The 14,739-nt window shown below is 47.2% G+C and overlaps 1 protein-coding gene across 7 annotated transcripts in view; it reads right to left on the bottom strand.

Moving 5' to 3' along the window:
• Positions 1-14,739, bottom strand: part of FAN1 (FANCD2 and FANCI associated nuclease 1) — a 32,947-nt gene that overhangs the window by 5,487 nt on the left and 12,721 nt on the right. For 5 of the 7 annotated variants that reach the window (XM_004759856.3, XM_045070755.1, XM_004759858.3 and 2 more), the window contains exons 5-10: positions 14,223-14,456; positions 9,084-9,215; positions 7,131-7,239; positions 5,649-5,768; positions 2,907-3,071; positions 2,260-2,410 (exon numbers count right to left, since the gene is read on the bottom strand). In XM_004759856.3, the coding sequence (XP_004759913.1) occupies positions 2,260-2,410; positions 2,907-3,071; positions 5,649-5,768; positions 7,131-7,239; positions 9,084-9,215; positions 14,223-14,456 (911 nt within the window). Of the gene's footprint in view, positions 1-924; positions 992-1,925; positions 2,008-2,259; positions 2,411-2,906; positions 3,072-5,648; positions 5,769-7,130; positions 7,240-9,083; positions 9,216-14,222; positions 14,457-14,739 lie in introns of all 7 variants that reach the window. The other 2 variants (XR_001180707.2, XR_200002.3) reach the window with 2 other exon arrangements.

Here is a 14,739-nt window from a genome sequence, read left to right as displayed (position 1 = left end):
AGCCCAGTGTTTCTGAGATCCAGGGCTCTCCTAGAAACCATCCATCCCAGAGCACCAGGGCTCTCCTAGAAACTTTCCACCCTAGAGACCACCAAGTTCAGATCCCTGCCTCACACCCCACACAAACTGTACTGACTGAACCAGGCCACACAGGTGTTCACAGCAGAGTTGAGGAAACCAGAGGCTCAGTCTTAGCACAGCACACAGACCTGTCTCCCAGACAAATGATCTGCAGTTCAACACACCTGACAGGGGATGGTGCCCACATGGGTGCCTGACCCCTAGGACCCTGTCCTGATAGGCGAAATGAGGTGCTGACCCCTATGACCCTGTCCTGAATGGCAGGCTGAAGGGCTCTCACTCAGGCCTCTGGGCTGGAGCCAAGCTGTTTTCACCAGCAAGCTTTATACCAGGATCCCGGGCTCCTACCCAGCCAGGGGTAATGCTGGGTCTCCACTTCCAGCATGCTCTCTGCCCGGGAGTGCACACCGTCCACCCTCCAGGCAGGAACACTGGCGGTCAGAATTCCTGCACTCCTAAGTGGTCTACATCAAGCATTTGTATTGGAAGTGAAGTCACTTTTGGTGAGCTCCTTCTGAGTCTCTCCGAAATAAACTTCCCTGAAGGGGGCCTGAGATGGGCCTTACTTCCAAATCTCCTCTCAAACACATGGACAGCAAGGGTTCCACTCATTTTCACTGCAGCATTTTTAAAAAATGAAGGAAATATTCTATACTCTGGAAATGGAATCACCTGTCCGTTTTTCAAGCTCATGGCTAGAATGAAAGCATTTCACTGTGCTCGCCTCACAGCCTGCCCACCACACGCCCTAATCCCCATGCGCTCTGCCCTCGACTGCCCAGTTTACGTGTCTCCTGTGGCTTCTCTGAGGACAGCTCTTCATTCTGTTTTTTTATTTCTAACCTTTAAGTCTGCGGTATCTCTGTCTTCACTGGGGTTTGTACTTCTTCCCTTATAGCATCTCCCTTCCCTGTGAGCAATAAAGATACCACAGAGATTAATCTCAACTGTCCTAACACTCATCGCCATTTCACAGTCCTCATTAATCTTCCGAAAGCTGATGTAACACTCAATGGAATAAGGTCCTTATTTTCACCAATTTGAAGGTATTAGGGTGTTTGTAATCCTCGTGACCCCTCGGCATGGGCAAGGGGAGTCCTGCCTGGCGGAAGGATGGGCTTGGTGGGCAGCCCCGGGAGCAGGCATGTGGGCCAGTGTTCGGGGTCAGCTTCCACGGCCTGAGGGTAGGGAGGCTGGAAGGAACACCGCAACCAGAGTACAGAGGGCTGACGGCACCACTCCGCTTTGGTACAAGGGCACGTTCAATACCTTCCGTAACAGTTTTAAAAAATAAAGAATGACTAGAGTGGCCTCTCCAGCAGAGCTGCCCTGCCCTCCCCCTTGTCTCTGGGGGTGGCTGATGGGTGCTTCCTTTGCAATTCCTCTCTCACAGCATTTGCTTTTACTTTTTCTAGTCAGTACTACACTTTGCTAAGGACAGAGTGACAAGTTCATCAGAAAGCAAATTCCCAACATCTCCTCTTTGCCTGGGCCTTGGATAAAGCACTGATTGTCGGAGAGCAAAATCAAAACAATAGTAAGAAGAGGGGCTAATGCGGATAAACAAACACCAGCAATTCCAGAAGAGATAATTATTTAGAAACAAAACACTTTGCTGTTCCTGTGTTAACATAGCCTGTATGTTAAAGAACCAGAATTTTAATAAAAAATGTACAAAAAAGAAAACTAAAACAAAAAGCACTGCTCTTTCCAGCCATTTCTCTGGTTCCTCTGGTGCTATCCCATCGCAGGACTTGGTCCTTCAATCCCCTGAAAGTTGCTGGCTGACTATGAGGACTGCTCACTCTTTCCAGAACAACCTGGCCCAGCTCCACAGCTCCTACCTCCTCTAATGGGCTCTGCTACCAGGCAGCACCTCTGGAATCCTCTGCCCTTTCTTCTCCTGCTAGGTCCAACGAAAGTTCTCTGAAAGAAAAACCCAGTCCTACTTGCTTCTAACATCCACCAGAAAGTGCTGTTTCTCACAGGCCTTTGGCGGTGGATGCTGCTGGCTAAATGGAAGAAGACAGCCTTTAACAAATATCGTGAGTAAAATCCCTTTCCACGACCTCCCAGGTCAGCAGATCTTCCACCGGGACAGGACGGAGATGGTGGCCACCCCCTGCTGACGACCCATCACCAGGGACCGGGCAGCCTGGGAGAAACGTTGTGCTTTACCCTGGTCAAAGCCGCTGCGTCTGTAATAGGCCAGCGCCACTTCCTCCACAGAGCACAGGACTGCGGCAGGGGCGGTGGGCTCCCCAGCCTCCATCACAAACACAGACTTGCCCATCCCGCGCTGCGGGCACAGCCGGCCCGTGATGGTCACCTGAGATGGCAGGAGAACATCCATCAGTCTCCCTCGAGCTACAGTCCCTGCAAACCCGACTTTCCTGTCTTAAGGACCCACCTCGCTCTGCTCCCCGTAAGCCACCTATTCTAGCAGTGCGAGACCATGTGACCCATGCTCTGGCGACTGTGAGGGTATGGACAGGCCCCGGGAACAGGGGAGACATGGACCCCAAAGCTGCTCTCTAGGGGCCCTGACCAAGCAAGAGACACTGGCAAAAGGCTGTGAGCTCCTCACTGGGGAGTTTTATAGAAAGTCACTCAGCCCAGGGCTCAAGCAGACCCACGCCCCGACCAGCCCAGCTTCTGATGTAGGAGCCACTGGTGTGAAAACAGAGTCCTGTCCTAAACGAGTACTAGAGTTTTCTACGTCTAAAAGAAAATGCATACAAGAAATTGTTCTTAGGCTGTTTCCTTTCAGGAAAAAACCCAGCATATCCACTTAAGTCCAAAGTGCCCAAAGGATATTTACTTACATGTTTGACATCATCCACAGTTATTTCTGGCAGCTGATGGAAGAGGTGCCTGTACTTCCGACAGCTCGGAGACTCTCTCAGGCGCAAAGCTCGCTGATACAGTGAAAGACGATGTCCCGTCCTGACTTCTGGATCAGCCAGCCCTTCTGTGATGCACTTAACAGCCTAGCGAAGAACATGGTCCCACATCAATATCCTGAAAGAGCTCATGGCAGCATCCGCTAATTTAATGTGACAGGAAACCCCACTGTTTTTTAATTATTCAATTTTGCTAATTACTAAATGGGTAAAGCAATACTTCCATAGATAAAGGGTATTTCCTTAGATCTCATTCTGTTCCTTTCTTTCTTTTTTTAAAGTAATCTCCATGCCCAACGTGGGGTTTGAATTCCCAACCCTGAGATCAAGAGTCGCCCGCTCTACCGACTGAACCAGCCAGATGCCCCATCATCCTGCTACTTTTAATGTTCAGGTCCACTCCAGGAACCACAGAGCTGGCCCAGCCTCCTCATTTACGGGGAGAAGAATCTTGTGTTTGGAGAAGTTAAATGCATTTCTTAAGGTTACTCAAAGTTGGACCAAAAACAAAAGTACTGAAAATACCGTAACATACGACTTCAGGCCTCAGAGGATGACTAAAATCTGAAACAAGGAAAATAGTAAGTGCTGACAAGGATGTGGGAGAAACCGGCACCCACGTGCACTGCTGGTGGAAATGAAATATGACTCAACCCTGGGGAAGTCAATGTGAGGTTCCTCAAAAAGCTAAACACAGGATTACTGCATGACCCAGCAATGCCACATCTAGGGACATCCCTGAAAGCACCAAAAGCAGCATTTTGAAAGATATTTGTAAACCCATGTTCATAAGCGGTGTTATTCCTAATAGCCAAAAGATGGAAGTGAGCCAAGTGTCCATGTGGAGATGACGGGACGGACAGAATGTGGTCAATCTGTACAAAGGAATATCATTCAGCCTTGAAGAGGAAGGAAATTCTGATTTCCAGGCCCGAACCTGGAACACAAGCTGCCAAAGTGAAACAAGCCAGAGACAAGAAAGAGGAAATACAGGAAATACCTAGAACAGGCAGCAGACGAGCCATTACCAGGGGCTTCTGGCGGGGGGGGGGGGGGCGGGCAAACAAGCAGCAATGACTAGCTGGCTGCAGAGCTTCTGTGTGGAGTGATGACGAAGCCTAGAAACGGACAGCGGTGGTGCCGGCACAAACACCGTGATTATAACCAATGCCACCGGAATGTTCTGTATTAGTTCTTCTGATAAGAGAATAAAAAGTAAAAAACAAACAAATAAAAAAACATGCTGAAAATCAACAAAAGATCAGACCATCAGGAGTGGAATGGTCAAGGGAACGGGAGGGGCAAAGGAGACCCGGGCTCTGTGACCACGTCCACGGGGAGGGGCCGGCCACCCGCTGAGCGCTCTGCCCACAGATTCCTCCACCGGAGACAAATGTAAAGAAAGAAAGGCGACAGTGATGAAATGATGAAGACCATGAGTGCGGCCAGGAAGATCTCTGAGAAAAGGCCAAGAGGAATGAGGATTTTCTGTCAATCTCAAAAATATCTCCATGGCTCTTCTACCTCTGTGCTCCTGTGAGTAGAACTGTGAACAAGGGGTAAATCCAAACCCTCTGGAACCTCTATTTCAATGAAAGAAAGAAGTAGGGGCGCCTGGGAGGCTCAGTGGGTAAAAGCCTCTGCCTTCGGCTCAGGTGCTGATCTCAGGGTTCTAGGACTGAGCCCCACATCGGGCTCTCTGCTCAGCAGGGAGCTGCTTCCTCTTCTCTCTGCCTGCTTCTCTGCCTACTTGTGATCTGTCAAATGAATAAATAAAATATAAAAAAAAAAGAAGAAGGAAGCAGCATAAATACAGGGTTTCTCTGCCTTTGGCTGTGGGGCCACCAGACGCCGTTTTTTGCTATTTCAGCCTGAGTCAACACGGAGGGGTAAGGAAGCACCACACCCACCTCCAAGAAAGAAAACAGCTTTTACCAGCTTGAAAAGCTTTAGGTAACAAGGCACTTTCTCAGTTTAAGGCAGTAAAAATAGTCTGTCCTATTTCCACACCCATGGTCAACTTTTCCACCTCCACCTCACCCTGATTCACTTCATGTTGCCGCTGGAAAAAACAAAAGCTTCCAGAGCCATAGTCCTCTCCGTCGTTCAAGGCAAACAGGAGGCTGGTGGGGAGGAACCCCAGGCAGCCACACAAAGAGCCACTGTTGCCTCTGGGCTCAGCAGAAGCTGCCTTTGCAAACCACCCTCCCCACCCTGCTCAGCTCAGGCTACACCCTGGAGTCCCAAGAAGCCTGCTCAGCATTCAGCAGACCACACCCTTCCCAGGGGAAGGAAACCTCTTCCATCAGACTTTCTACCTGGAAGCCCCAGGCAACAAATGAATAAAATCTCCATTTCCAAAACAAAAGGACCTTCCTTGAAAGCACCTGCAAGGTGGGGACCTCTAATTCTCCTGCTCCCTTAATTCCTAAACCTCAACACAGAACTGACTTACCAACCCATCTCCAGAATCAGTGTAAAGTGTCCGGTCCTAATTGTAATGCTTCTGTTAGCTTTTGGGGGGTTGGAAGAACTTAGACAAAAGAAGGTTAAAAATATATATATTCTCATGACATTTAGGTTTCTAAGGTGCTAACATTAGGCTATGCATTTTCACTTAGGCAGAAGCTAAAGAAGGCTGTGGTGAAGCTAGTTACTGAATACCGGTTCAAGGCGTTTCAAGTGCTGGTGTAAGTTGAGCGCCAGTCTATCCCACCACCGGCCTCTGCTGTCGGGACAATACACTCTCTGGGACAAGAGGCTTTCAAGCTCCTTGACTGCTTCCTGTTCCAACAACAATAACAGAGAAAGCCCATTAGACTCGTATACTCCAAAAAAAGGAACTACATTTAGTAACCAAGAAGGTTGGCAAAGTACACTTAGAAAGCCCATCTTCCATCCTAAAAGGAGACCAAGGACCCTGGAGTGAGAACAGGACTCTGAGACGTTCCCCCTGGAGCAGGCCCGCGCCCCTGAGGCATCGCCCGTCAACTGGTGAGAGAGTGTACAGAGCTCCGTCAACACTGCGGACTGGTAGTCTCTGCACAGCAAGTCCACGGGCGTGGGGCCGCACACAATCAAGTTCTGGGCAGCCGAGCACTGCTCCGGGGCTGCGAGCGCATGTGCTTCTGGGAACACAGCAGGTCACAGGGCCAACCGATGGTGTGAGGAATGAGGCGGGCAGAAAGCAGTGACCAGTGTGTTCATCTAAACACCCCTCTCAGCAGGGAGTCTTTTGGGTCTAGATTTATACACAAACTGTTCGGTTTTATGGTTCATCGATCTCTTTCAACATCTAATGTCTTCTTGCAGAACGTGCAGCACAAACGCCCATATACTCACAACTATGTCTCTCCAAAGCCAATCCCATGGACCCTCTTGGGTTTCGTGGACCCATGTTAAGAAGCCCAAGTTCTGGACGCCTGGGTGGGTTAAGCCGCTGCCTTCGGCTCAGGTCATGATCTCAGGGTCCTGGGATCGAGCCCCGCATCGGGCTCTCTGCTCAGCAGGGAGCCTGCTTCTTTCTCTCTCTGCCTGCCTCTCTGCCTACTTGTGATCTCTCTCTCTCTCTGTCAAATAAATAAATAAATAAAATCTTAAAAAAAAAAAAAATTCTAAGAAGCCCAAGTTCCATGTATCCTCTTTGTAAAATAGCATTTTTCCACATAGAAACGTTAACATAACAAAAGCTAACTCTACCACTCTCACATTTTGTATAGGGAAGGGATGGGACCAAATCTCTGATTTGTGATTTTAAATTACTTCCAGGCAGACCCTGCCAGCTGTCAGAGAAACATGAGCAGAGGTGAGGTTTCCACCTCGGAGATTTTGGGAGCCCTCCCAAGTCACACGTGGAGCCCTGACAGAGACTCACTTAGGCTGGGGCTCCCAGCACGGCTCCGTCCAGGACCACCAGGCCCTTCTGGTGCATGCACAGCCACTCACACGCAGAAGAGATGGCTGGTTCTCTTTGGCCATCTCCCCACTAACCCTGGAGACAGCAGGCTGCCCACATCAAGCATGCTTTCGTGACATTTCGTGACATTCCTGTATGCTAAGCAAGTGGAAAATGCTGTCAGGCGGGCTCTCCTGTATAGCTTACCGCTGACCTACCAGTAAGCCAGGGGTCGGGGCTTGTGCTCTAACCTCATACATGTGAAGTCGCTGCAATATTTCAACAGTCCGAGACAAAATCCTTGTATAAATCCACCCAACAGTAAAACAGCGCAGAAACACTGGTAAGTTCTCATGGTATCTAAAATGAAGACGGACACCAGCAGTTTAGCAATCTGATTTATTTGTGACAAAACAATATAAAAAGAGACAAAGCAGACCGAATTTTTAGCTTCTAAAAAGATACACTCCAAATATTGTCAGTTGTACGCAGTTTTCTATATCACAAACCTGCATTCTTCTAGCCAGCCACCATTTCCTAGGACACTCCTTGGGATAAAATAAGAACCACTGAAATTTTCTAAGCCAGGGGTCAGCAAACCCAGGCCAAATCCTGGGCCCACCAGCTGATTTTCTATGTCCTGCAGACTAAGCATGGTTTTCCCATTTGGCAATGGTTAAAATAAATGAAAAGGAGAATAGTCTGTGGCATGTGAAAATTATGCACAACTCAAATTTCAGTCCATAAATAGTGCTGGCATCTTGCCCCTCCGGTTCGTTCACATTCCTCCTGGGGCTGCTTCTGCTGGGGGCAGCAGAGGTCAGCAGCTGCCACAGAAGCCAGCCAGCCTTTTATGAAAGTCGTCTACCAAACTCTGGTTTACAGTCATCTAACTTCCCAGCTATGATTTTCTTTTCTTTTTTTTTTTTGATGAAGAAAATCACCTACTAACTTGTTTTAACCATTTGTCTTGCTGCTTGGTGTGAGAAATGTTAATAAATTGACCTAACTTGTCATAAGAAGATCTTCCAGTGTCCATGGGTATCATAGGAGTAGCGACTCTACATTGATTATCTTATTTCTAGAAAGGCCTTTCAGGGAATGGCTTAATTTTCAATCTGAATTATAGAATTCTTCTAAAGGAAATATGGGCAAATGCAGTTTTGTTTTTTTTTTTCCTAACTTTAAAGGCTATTTTCTTGGCGATGATTTTTAAGTCATTATCATTTCTATATGAACTTTATATCCTAAAGGTTTTTTTTAAAAGAGCTAGTGAATAACACAAATTTTTCTCACCCCTATGTAAAAATAAAGGAACAAAATTTCTTAACAAATACAGAATATGTTTAACATGAAGAAAAAAAAAATCATGTGTTGTGTACTTGAACTTTTAAAGAAAATGTTAATTTAGTTTTCTTTTTCAGATTAACACCTACTTGAATTTCCATTGGAAGAACACATCTACCATGGCTCTTACCACCTGCTCTTACCTCCTGCTTCTGGGTTTCCCAAACATTTAAATTCAGCTGACCAATGTTCAGAGAAGCGAACATACCAAAAGATGGTGAGTTAAGGGAATAGGAGATGCATAAAAAGGGTGAAAGGAATTAAAAAGTACAGACTTTCAGTTACAAAATACGTGAGCCATGGGGATGTAATGTACAGACAGCATGGGAATGTAATGTACAGCATGAGGTTAATAATACTGTATTAATAACTCAGTTATTAACTCAGTTAATAATACTGTATATTCAGTTAATAATACTGGATTGCATAACTGAAATTTACTGAGAGTAGAAAAAAATTTTCTAAATATGGTGATGGATGTTAACTAGACTGTGATGATCATTCTGCAAGACAGAAATATCAAATCATCGTGCTGTAGACCTGAAACTGATACAATATTATGTCAATTATATCTCAATTAAAAAAAGAAAAAAAGAAGACAAATGGAAAGCCCATTTGTTTACTCCCATGCCTGTTGTATAGCGATTCGAGTTATAGAAAATTCACTTCAGACCTGCAGACATTTCCTTCTTCCTCACACAACACTGACTACACAAATCAAGTGGGGAATTCAACTGCACAGCTGATCTGACCCCGGAACAAAAGGACTAAGGGCTTCACGAAGAGAATTACCTCAAGTGGTCAGAACAACTTGGTTAGAGAAATAAATCTTAACAGGTACCTGGAAAAGATCTCACCTCAAGGAAGGGTGGCTTTTCAGTTTGTTCCAATCACGTTTTGCGCATTGAGAGAGCTCGTGAGCTTCTTTCCAGTTCCCGTTGGCCATCGCGGTAGAAATGTCATTCAGCATGTGCGCAGCGGCTGCATATCTGGGGAAAACCCCCACAGCATCCAAGTTCAAATGTGAATGAACATTTACATAACACACACCACATCCTATCCCCGAGATCTAACCCTGAAGGGCAAAGTGTGTTTTTTGAAAGTATGAAGGGTATTTAAATCTGATTCTAGTAAAAACACGGTAGGATGGCCCTGAAGTAGCCTGAAACAATGAATACAGGCTAGCCAGCTAGAAAGATAAAAACATTCACATGTTGTTACATAACACATTCCATTATAGAAATGTAGTATTGATCAGCTCATCAGTTCTGATTCTTGGTACTCATTCATTCATTCAAAAATCTGGCAGCAACCCCAGAAACACATAACCGACTTCCAAATCACATTAGGGCATAGATCTGGTAACAGTCATTCGGTCAGAGGTAGCCCGGCAAAGGCTGCCCAAAGAGACACTCTTTGGGAGACAGCAATGCTGAAAGATTATGAAACCACTTAGCTAAACAGAGACAACTTCTTGCCTCTTTAGGTACCCAAAACAAAGACATTTGCCCAAGTGATACTTTGAGTGCAAGGTCATTGTATTTTGGACTCACACCTAAAAGAAAAGCACAAAATATTACTATGGGCAAACGTGTTCAAATAAGAAGAAAAGAAATTGCCTCTCAATGTAGAAATTTGCTCAAGAACTCTTAGATCTAATTCTCTCATAAAATGCTACTGGATAATTCTAAGGTTGATAAGAAAAGGGAATGCAACAGGGAGAATTGTCCAGAAGCTGGCCCGGCCCCGCAGGACCTCCTCCATGGTCAGGAGCGTCAGGAGCAGCCTCCACACTCCCAGCCCTATGGATCGAACAAGCCCCACCTTCGAGGGGCCACTGAGACCAACCCCATCGTGCCTCATCTCCGGATCCATCTCCAGTGCCACTGGATAGGGTTACTGGCTCTCATCTCATCCATACCTCCCAGTACTGCTGGGAACTTCCCGTTCATCAGCCCCTCTCCCATTTCCTCAGCCCCTTCCCCCCACCCACTGTGTCTCCTGCATCCTCTAAACCCCAGCTAAAAACACGGCCTCCCTCTCCATGCTGCACCCCCAGCCCTCTCACATGGGGGATAGCTCTTCTCACAACCCTCCTACCCAGAGACAGATGGAGGAGACTCCCTTTCTTTGCAGCTGCTTCCAAATCTTACTGCCCCCTCCTTGAAAGCCCCCTATTCCTTGGAAGCCTGTGCTCCCTCCTTGTGGGCACCAGCCCGCCTCCTGTCTTGTCTTGCTCTGCCTCGCGTCTCCAGCCACAATGGCCTGAGACTTCAACGTCTGTGACACTGAGGGCACGCCCAGCCTGGAGACCTCCAGCCAATAACCCTTTCTCCACCTCCCTTCTGCTACCCACATGCCCACGGCTGCTCAGAACCGCTGTCTCCCATGCACTGCATCACCCTCAAAACCTTCATTTTAGGCATTTCATTCACTGACCTCCACCTCCAATCCTTTCGGTTCACTTAGTGATGGAAACAGTTCTCCAACTTCACCGAGACCCACCATGACCCTTTTCTCCAGCCACAGAGCCTCCTGTCCTGCAGGCTTCCACCTCTTCCCCGCAGTCAACCAGCTACTATTCATTGGTGAATCCGCACTGGACATCGGGCCCACTCTCATCACGGTGTCCACGGTGACCACCCCCTCTGAGCCTGGACCCCCAGCTCCCTGAACTATGCTGAGCCAGGCTGGTAGGCTTCACTGTAATCCAAGACCACACCTCAGGCCAGCCCTGCTCCCCTGGGGAGCCTGCCCACCTGCCCACCCTGTAGGACTGCTGGGTCTTACCTTTGCCTTCCCAACCGCACTCCCCATGCAAGCTTCCCCATCAGACTCTCCTGCAGGGACCGAGGCCGTGGGAGGGGAACCTCTCAGATTCCCATCACAGCCGCCCCACCCCAGCCTCCACTCTCCCCTCCCCCAGTGCCCCGAACCCCAGCCCTCCCGTCTCCCCAAGGCCTGCCCTTCCTGTCTGTCCCCTCCTCCTTCCAGTCAGCGTTTCTTTTCCACCGGTGGGCAGGGCCCGAGTACACAAACACCCTCCCACGGTGCCCTCGACAGCAGAACAATACTGCTTGCCCTTACACTCCACTGCAGCAGCAGCTGCTTCAAAGCCAACCTCTGACTCCCTTTCTTCCCAGAATGGCTCCAGTCCTCACCGTCATCCTCCGCAAATTTCTCTGAAGCGGCTCTTAACACAGGCCACCAGCTGCGCACACCTCGCTAAATCCAACGGCTCTACTTCCAGGCTCACAACTACTCAGCCTCCGAGTGACTGCAGACACGCGACCTCCCCCGCCCCGAGCCACTCTTTTCTCGACTTCCACGTCACACGTGCTCCTGATCCCCCCGACCCCGACTTTCCTCGCTGCTCCTCTCTCCCTGACCTCTGAACGCTGGCTGCCACAGCTCGGTCCTCTGCATCCCCGCTTGGGGGTCTCTCCAGTTCCAGGGCCTCCAACACCATCCACGTGCTGGTGACTCCAAATGCTCTCTCCAGGCTGGAGCTCCTCCCTGAGCACCTGCTGGCACGTCCGGTGCCTCACCTGAATGGCCAGTGGGCGTCCCAAACAGCGATCCCCACCCAGCACTGCCATCCCTCCCGCCATCCCTCCCTGATCCCCAGGCTCATGGATGGTACCCCCAGCCCAGTCGGAACACCAGAGCCTTCCATGACTCATGCTTGTCCTTCTCCCACAGTATCTGGTCATACTCATAATCAAAATCAAAATCAAGGCTTGTCTCTCCTCCTTCCATTCACCTCATTGCCACTGCCACGGCCCAGTCAAGACCAGCAAGGTTAAGCCGGCCTTCTCATGGCTTCCCTTGCTTCCTTTCACCTCCTATTCCACAGGATGCTTTTGGAAAATGTGAAACAGATCACTGGCCTGCCTAAACCTCTTCCACGGATGCTCACTGCTCAGAGAACACCACTGAGTCTGCTCATGGGGCTTCTGAGGCTGAGTGTCCCAGGCCCCACCTTCCTGTCAGACTACTGCCCTGGGGCTGTGGTCACAGAGGTCTTCTCCACCTCAGAGTTTCTCCACCTCAGCAAGCTCGCTCCTACCTCAGGAGCCTCCTGAGGCTCCTGCCTCATGCATGCTCCCAGCGTGACCTAAATGCACACCCCCTCCCCTCAATCCTGAGGCTCAAGTGGAACGTCACCTCTCCAGGGACACTCTCTACAACATGGAACCTGCCCAGTCTGCCCCTCAATCATCACAGCACTTTTCACATGCTACGATTCTTCTCTTTTCTGTCTCCCCCAAGAAAACAGAACCCCATGGTGGCAAAGACTCTGAGTTCTTGATGGAACCCCACCACCTAGGCCCATAATAGGTACTCAACACTCAAGTCAAGTATATTGATGAATGAAGAAAAAGGAAAGACAGGATAAATTATTTCATGTACCCTTATGACCAATAAGAGTTCTCAGACGAGGTGTCATGTGACCAGGTATTATACAATTACCATTCCTGAAGTCAGTTAAACCCAATTTCATTTATATGTTAAGGCCCTTTGTCCAACAAAAGAAGTTTCAGTTATTATTTATAGGATACCTACTTTCTCAAAGGAATCTGACAGGGTTTCTTTTTTCTCCTAGCTCTCTCCCTTTTAAACCTGTCAACACAGTTTTCTCAATCACAGAACTGAAAAGTAATCTCTCTTAGATATGACAGTAATAAGGACAAGTATAATGCTAACTAAGATATACTAAGCCATCCCCAAGGGCAGGCTCTAAGCACTTTACATGTATTAACAGAGATCTGGAGGAATATACTATTATTCTCCCTATTCACAGATAAGGAAACTGAGGCACAGGGTGGTTTCACAGTTCATTTGTACAGAGATTGGAACTTGCCTTCAGTGTACACAGTCTCTCAAAAGAGAACAGCATAGACTCACTAAAAATGAAAAGGTAAAAAAATACGAGACAACTCAAAATAGAGTAAGGACATATTCTTATTAGAAGAATTTATTCCAATCAAACACAAATAAGACAGTGAGCTTCCTGAGAGCTAAGAAAACTGGGCTAGAGTCAGTTTATATCAATGCTGCTTTGATTCAATAATTTCAATGTTATTATTTTTTTTTAAGATTTTATTTATTTATTTGACAGACAGAGATCACAAGTAGGCAGAGAGAGAGAGAGAGGGAGGGAAGCAGGCTCCCTGCTGAGCAGAGAGCCCGATGCGGGACTCTGAGGACCCTGAGATCATGACCTGAGCCGAAGGCAGCGGCTTAACCCACTGAGCCACCCAGGCGCCCTCAATGTTATTTTTAAAGAACACATTAGACAAATATAAACAACTCTCCTAAAATCACATATCAGAATCAATTTCAGTTGCTTCTTAGTCATAAACTTTAAGTCAAGAATCAAAAGTGCCATTTTAGGAATCTGAATTTATCTTTCTTATCAATGACGAGTTTTTAAAGGAAATCCAAGTATTTTTTTTTCCTCTAAGACCTATACCATTCTTTACCTAAACCTACTTTTGACAGAACAAACATTCACTGAGTGCACGTACCAAAACAGATTGGTGACAATCTCTAACCTAGCATGTGCATGATTCGAGTATATTCACACAGATTAGTATTAGCTTTAGCTGAAGCACTATTGCTAGGAAAACACTCACCTTCAGCTTTGTTCATGCCAACAACATATTCACAAGGCAGGTTTTGTTCAAATGTCTGTATTTACAATACACTTCCTGCCAAAGCTACTTGGGAAAATGAGTCAGGGAAAATTTTTGTAGTTCTAACTCAAAACTCATTGGTTTTGGCAACCTTAATCTAAGCACATTTCTACATTCTCCTTAGAGTCTCGGAAACGTATACAAGTCAGGCAGAAAGACAACAAAAACACAAAAAACTTAAAAAACTGCTTTGGCTGTGGACTTAGGTTTCTACTGTAAAAGGCAAACAATAATAATGAAACCTTTTACATACATGTAAAGTGACACAGTTATTACTATGAGCTAATATGATCTTACCTGATAAGATCGTCTCTGTCTAGGAAGATTTGGGTTTTCCGATTGATGGTGTACCTGGGAAACTCCATTCGGCCAAGATTGACCAAGAGCACAGTAGAAAGCTGTCCCTGACCTCCACAGGCAGCATCCTCATCTTCCAGTGAGTCCGTCAATGAAAATAGCAGCAAGACCCGGGAGAAAACAGCACGAGGACCTCTACAGACTCGCAGTGACTGTCCTGCCAAGCCTTTAGCTCTGAAAAATGTAAAATACAGAAATAACCTTCTGGTTTCTTAAAAAGCATTTGGATGTTAGAGTTTACAAATTACTTTCAGAAAAAAATAAAGATAAGTGGCCTTCATTATTCTAAGCCTAAAGTTAATCTACCACTTCCAGCTGTGCAACCCTGGAGCCTAACTTAGCCTCTTTGGGGCTCAGAGTCCACCTAGGAATATGGTGAAGAGTATGTGAAATTCCATCTCCAAATGGTTGCACACATGGTTTGGCACAACAAAAGAGCAACATAGGGTTTACATGG

Source organism: Mustela putorius, unplaced genomic scaffold, assembly GCF_011764305.1.
Source record: "Mustela putorius furo isolate JIRA1106 unplaced genomic scaffold, ASM1176430v1.1 tig00003972_pilon_pilon_pilon, whole genome shotgun sequence".
In the NCBI taxonomy this organism is placed as follows: Eukaryota; Metazoa; Chordata; class Mammalia; order Carnivora; family Mustelidae; genus Mustela; species Mustela putorius.
The sequence above is the reverse complement of the archived record's forward strand: the minus strand, read 5'-3'. Positions and strand labels throughout refer to the sequence as shown.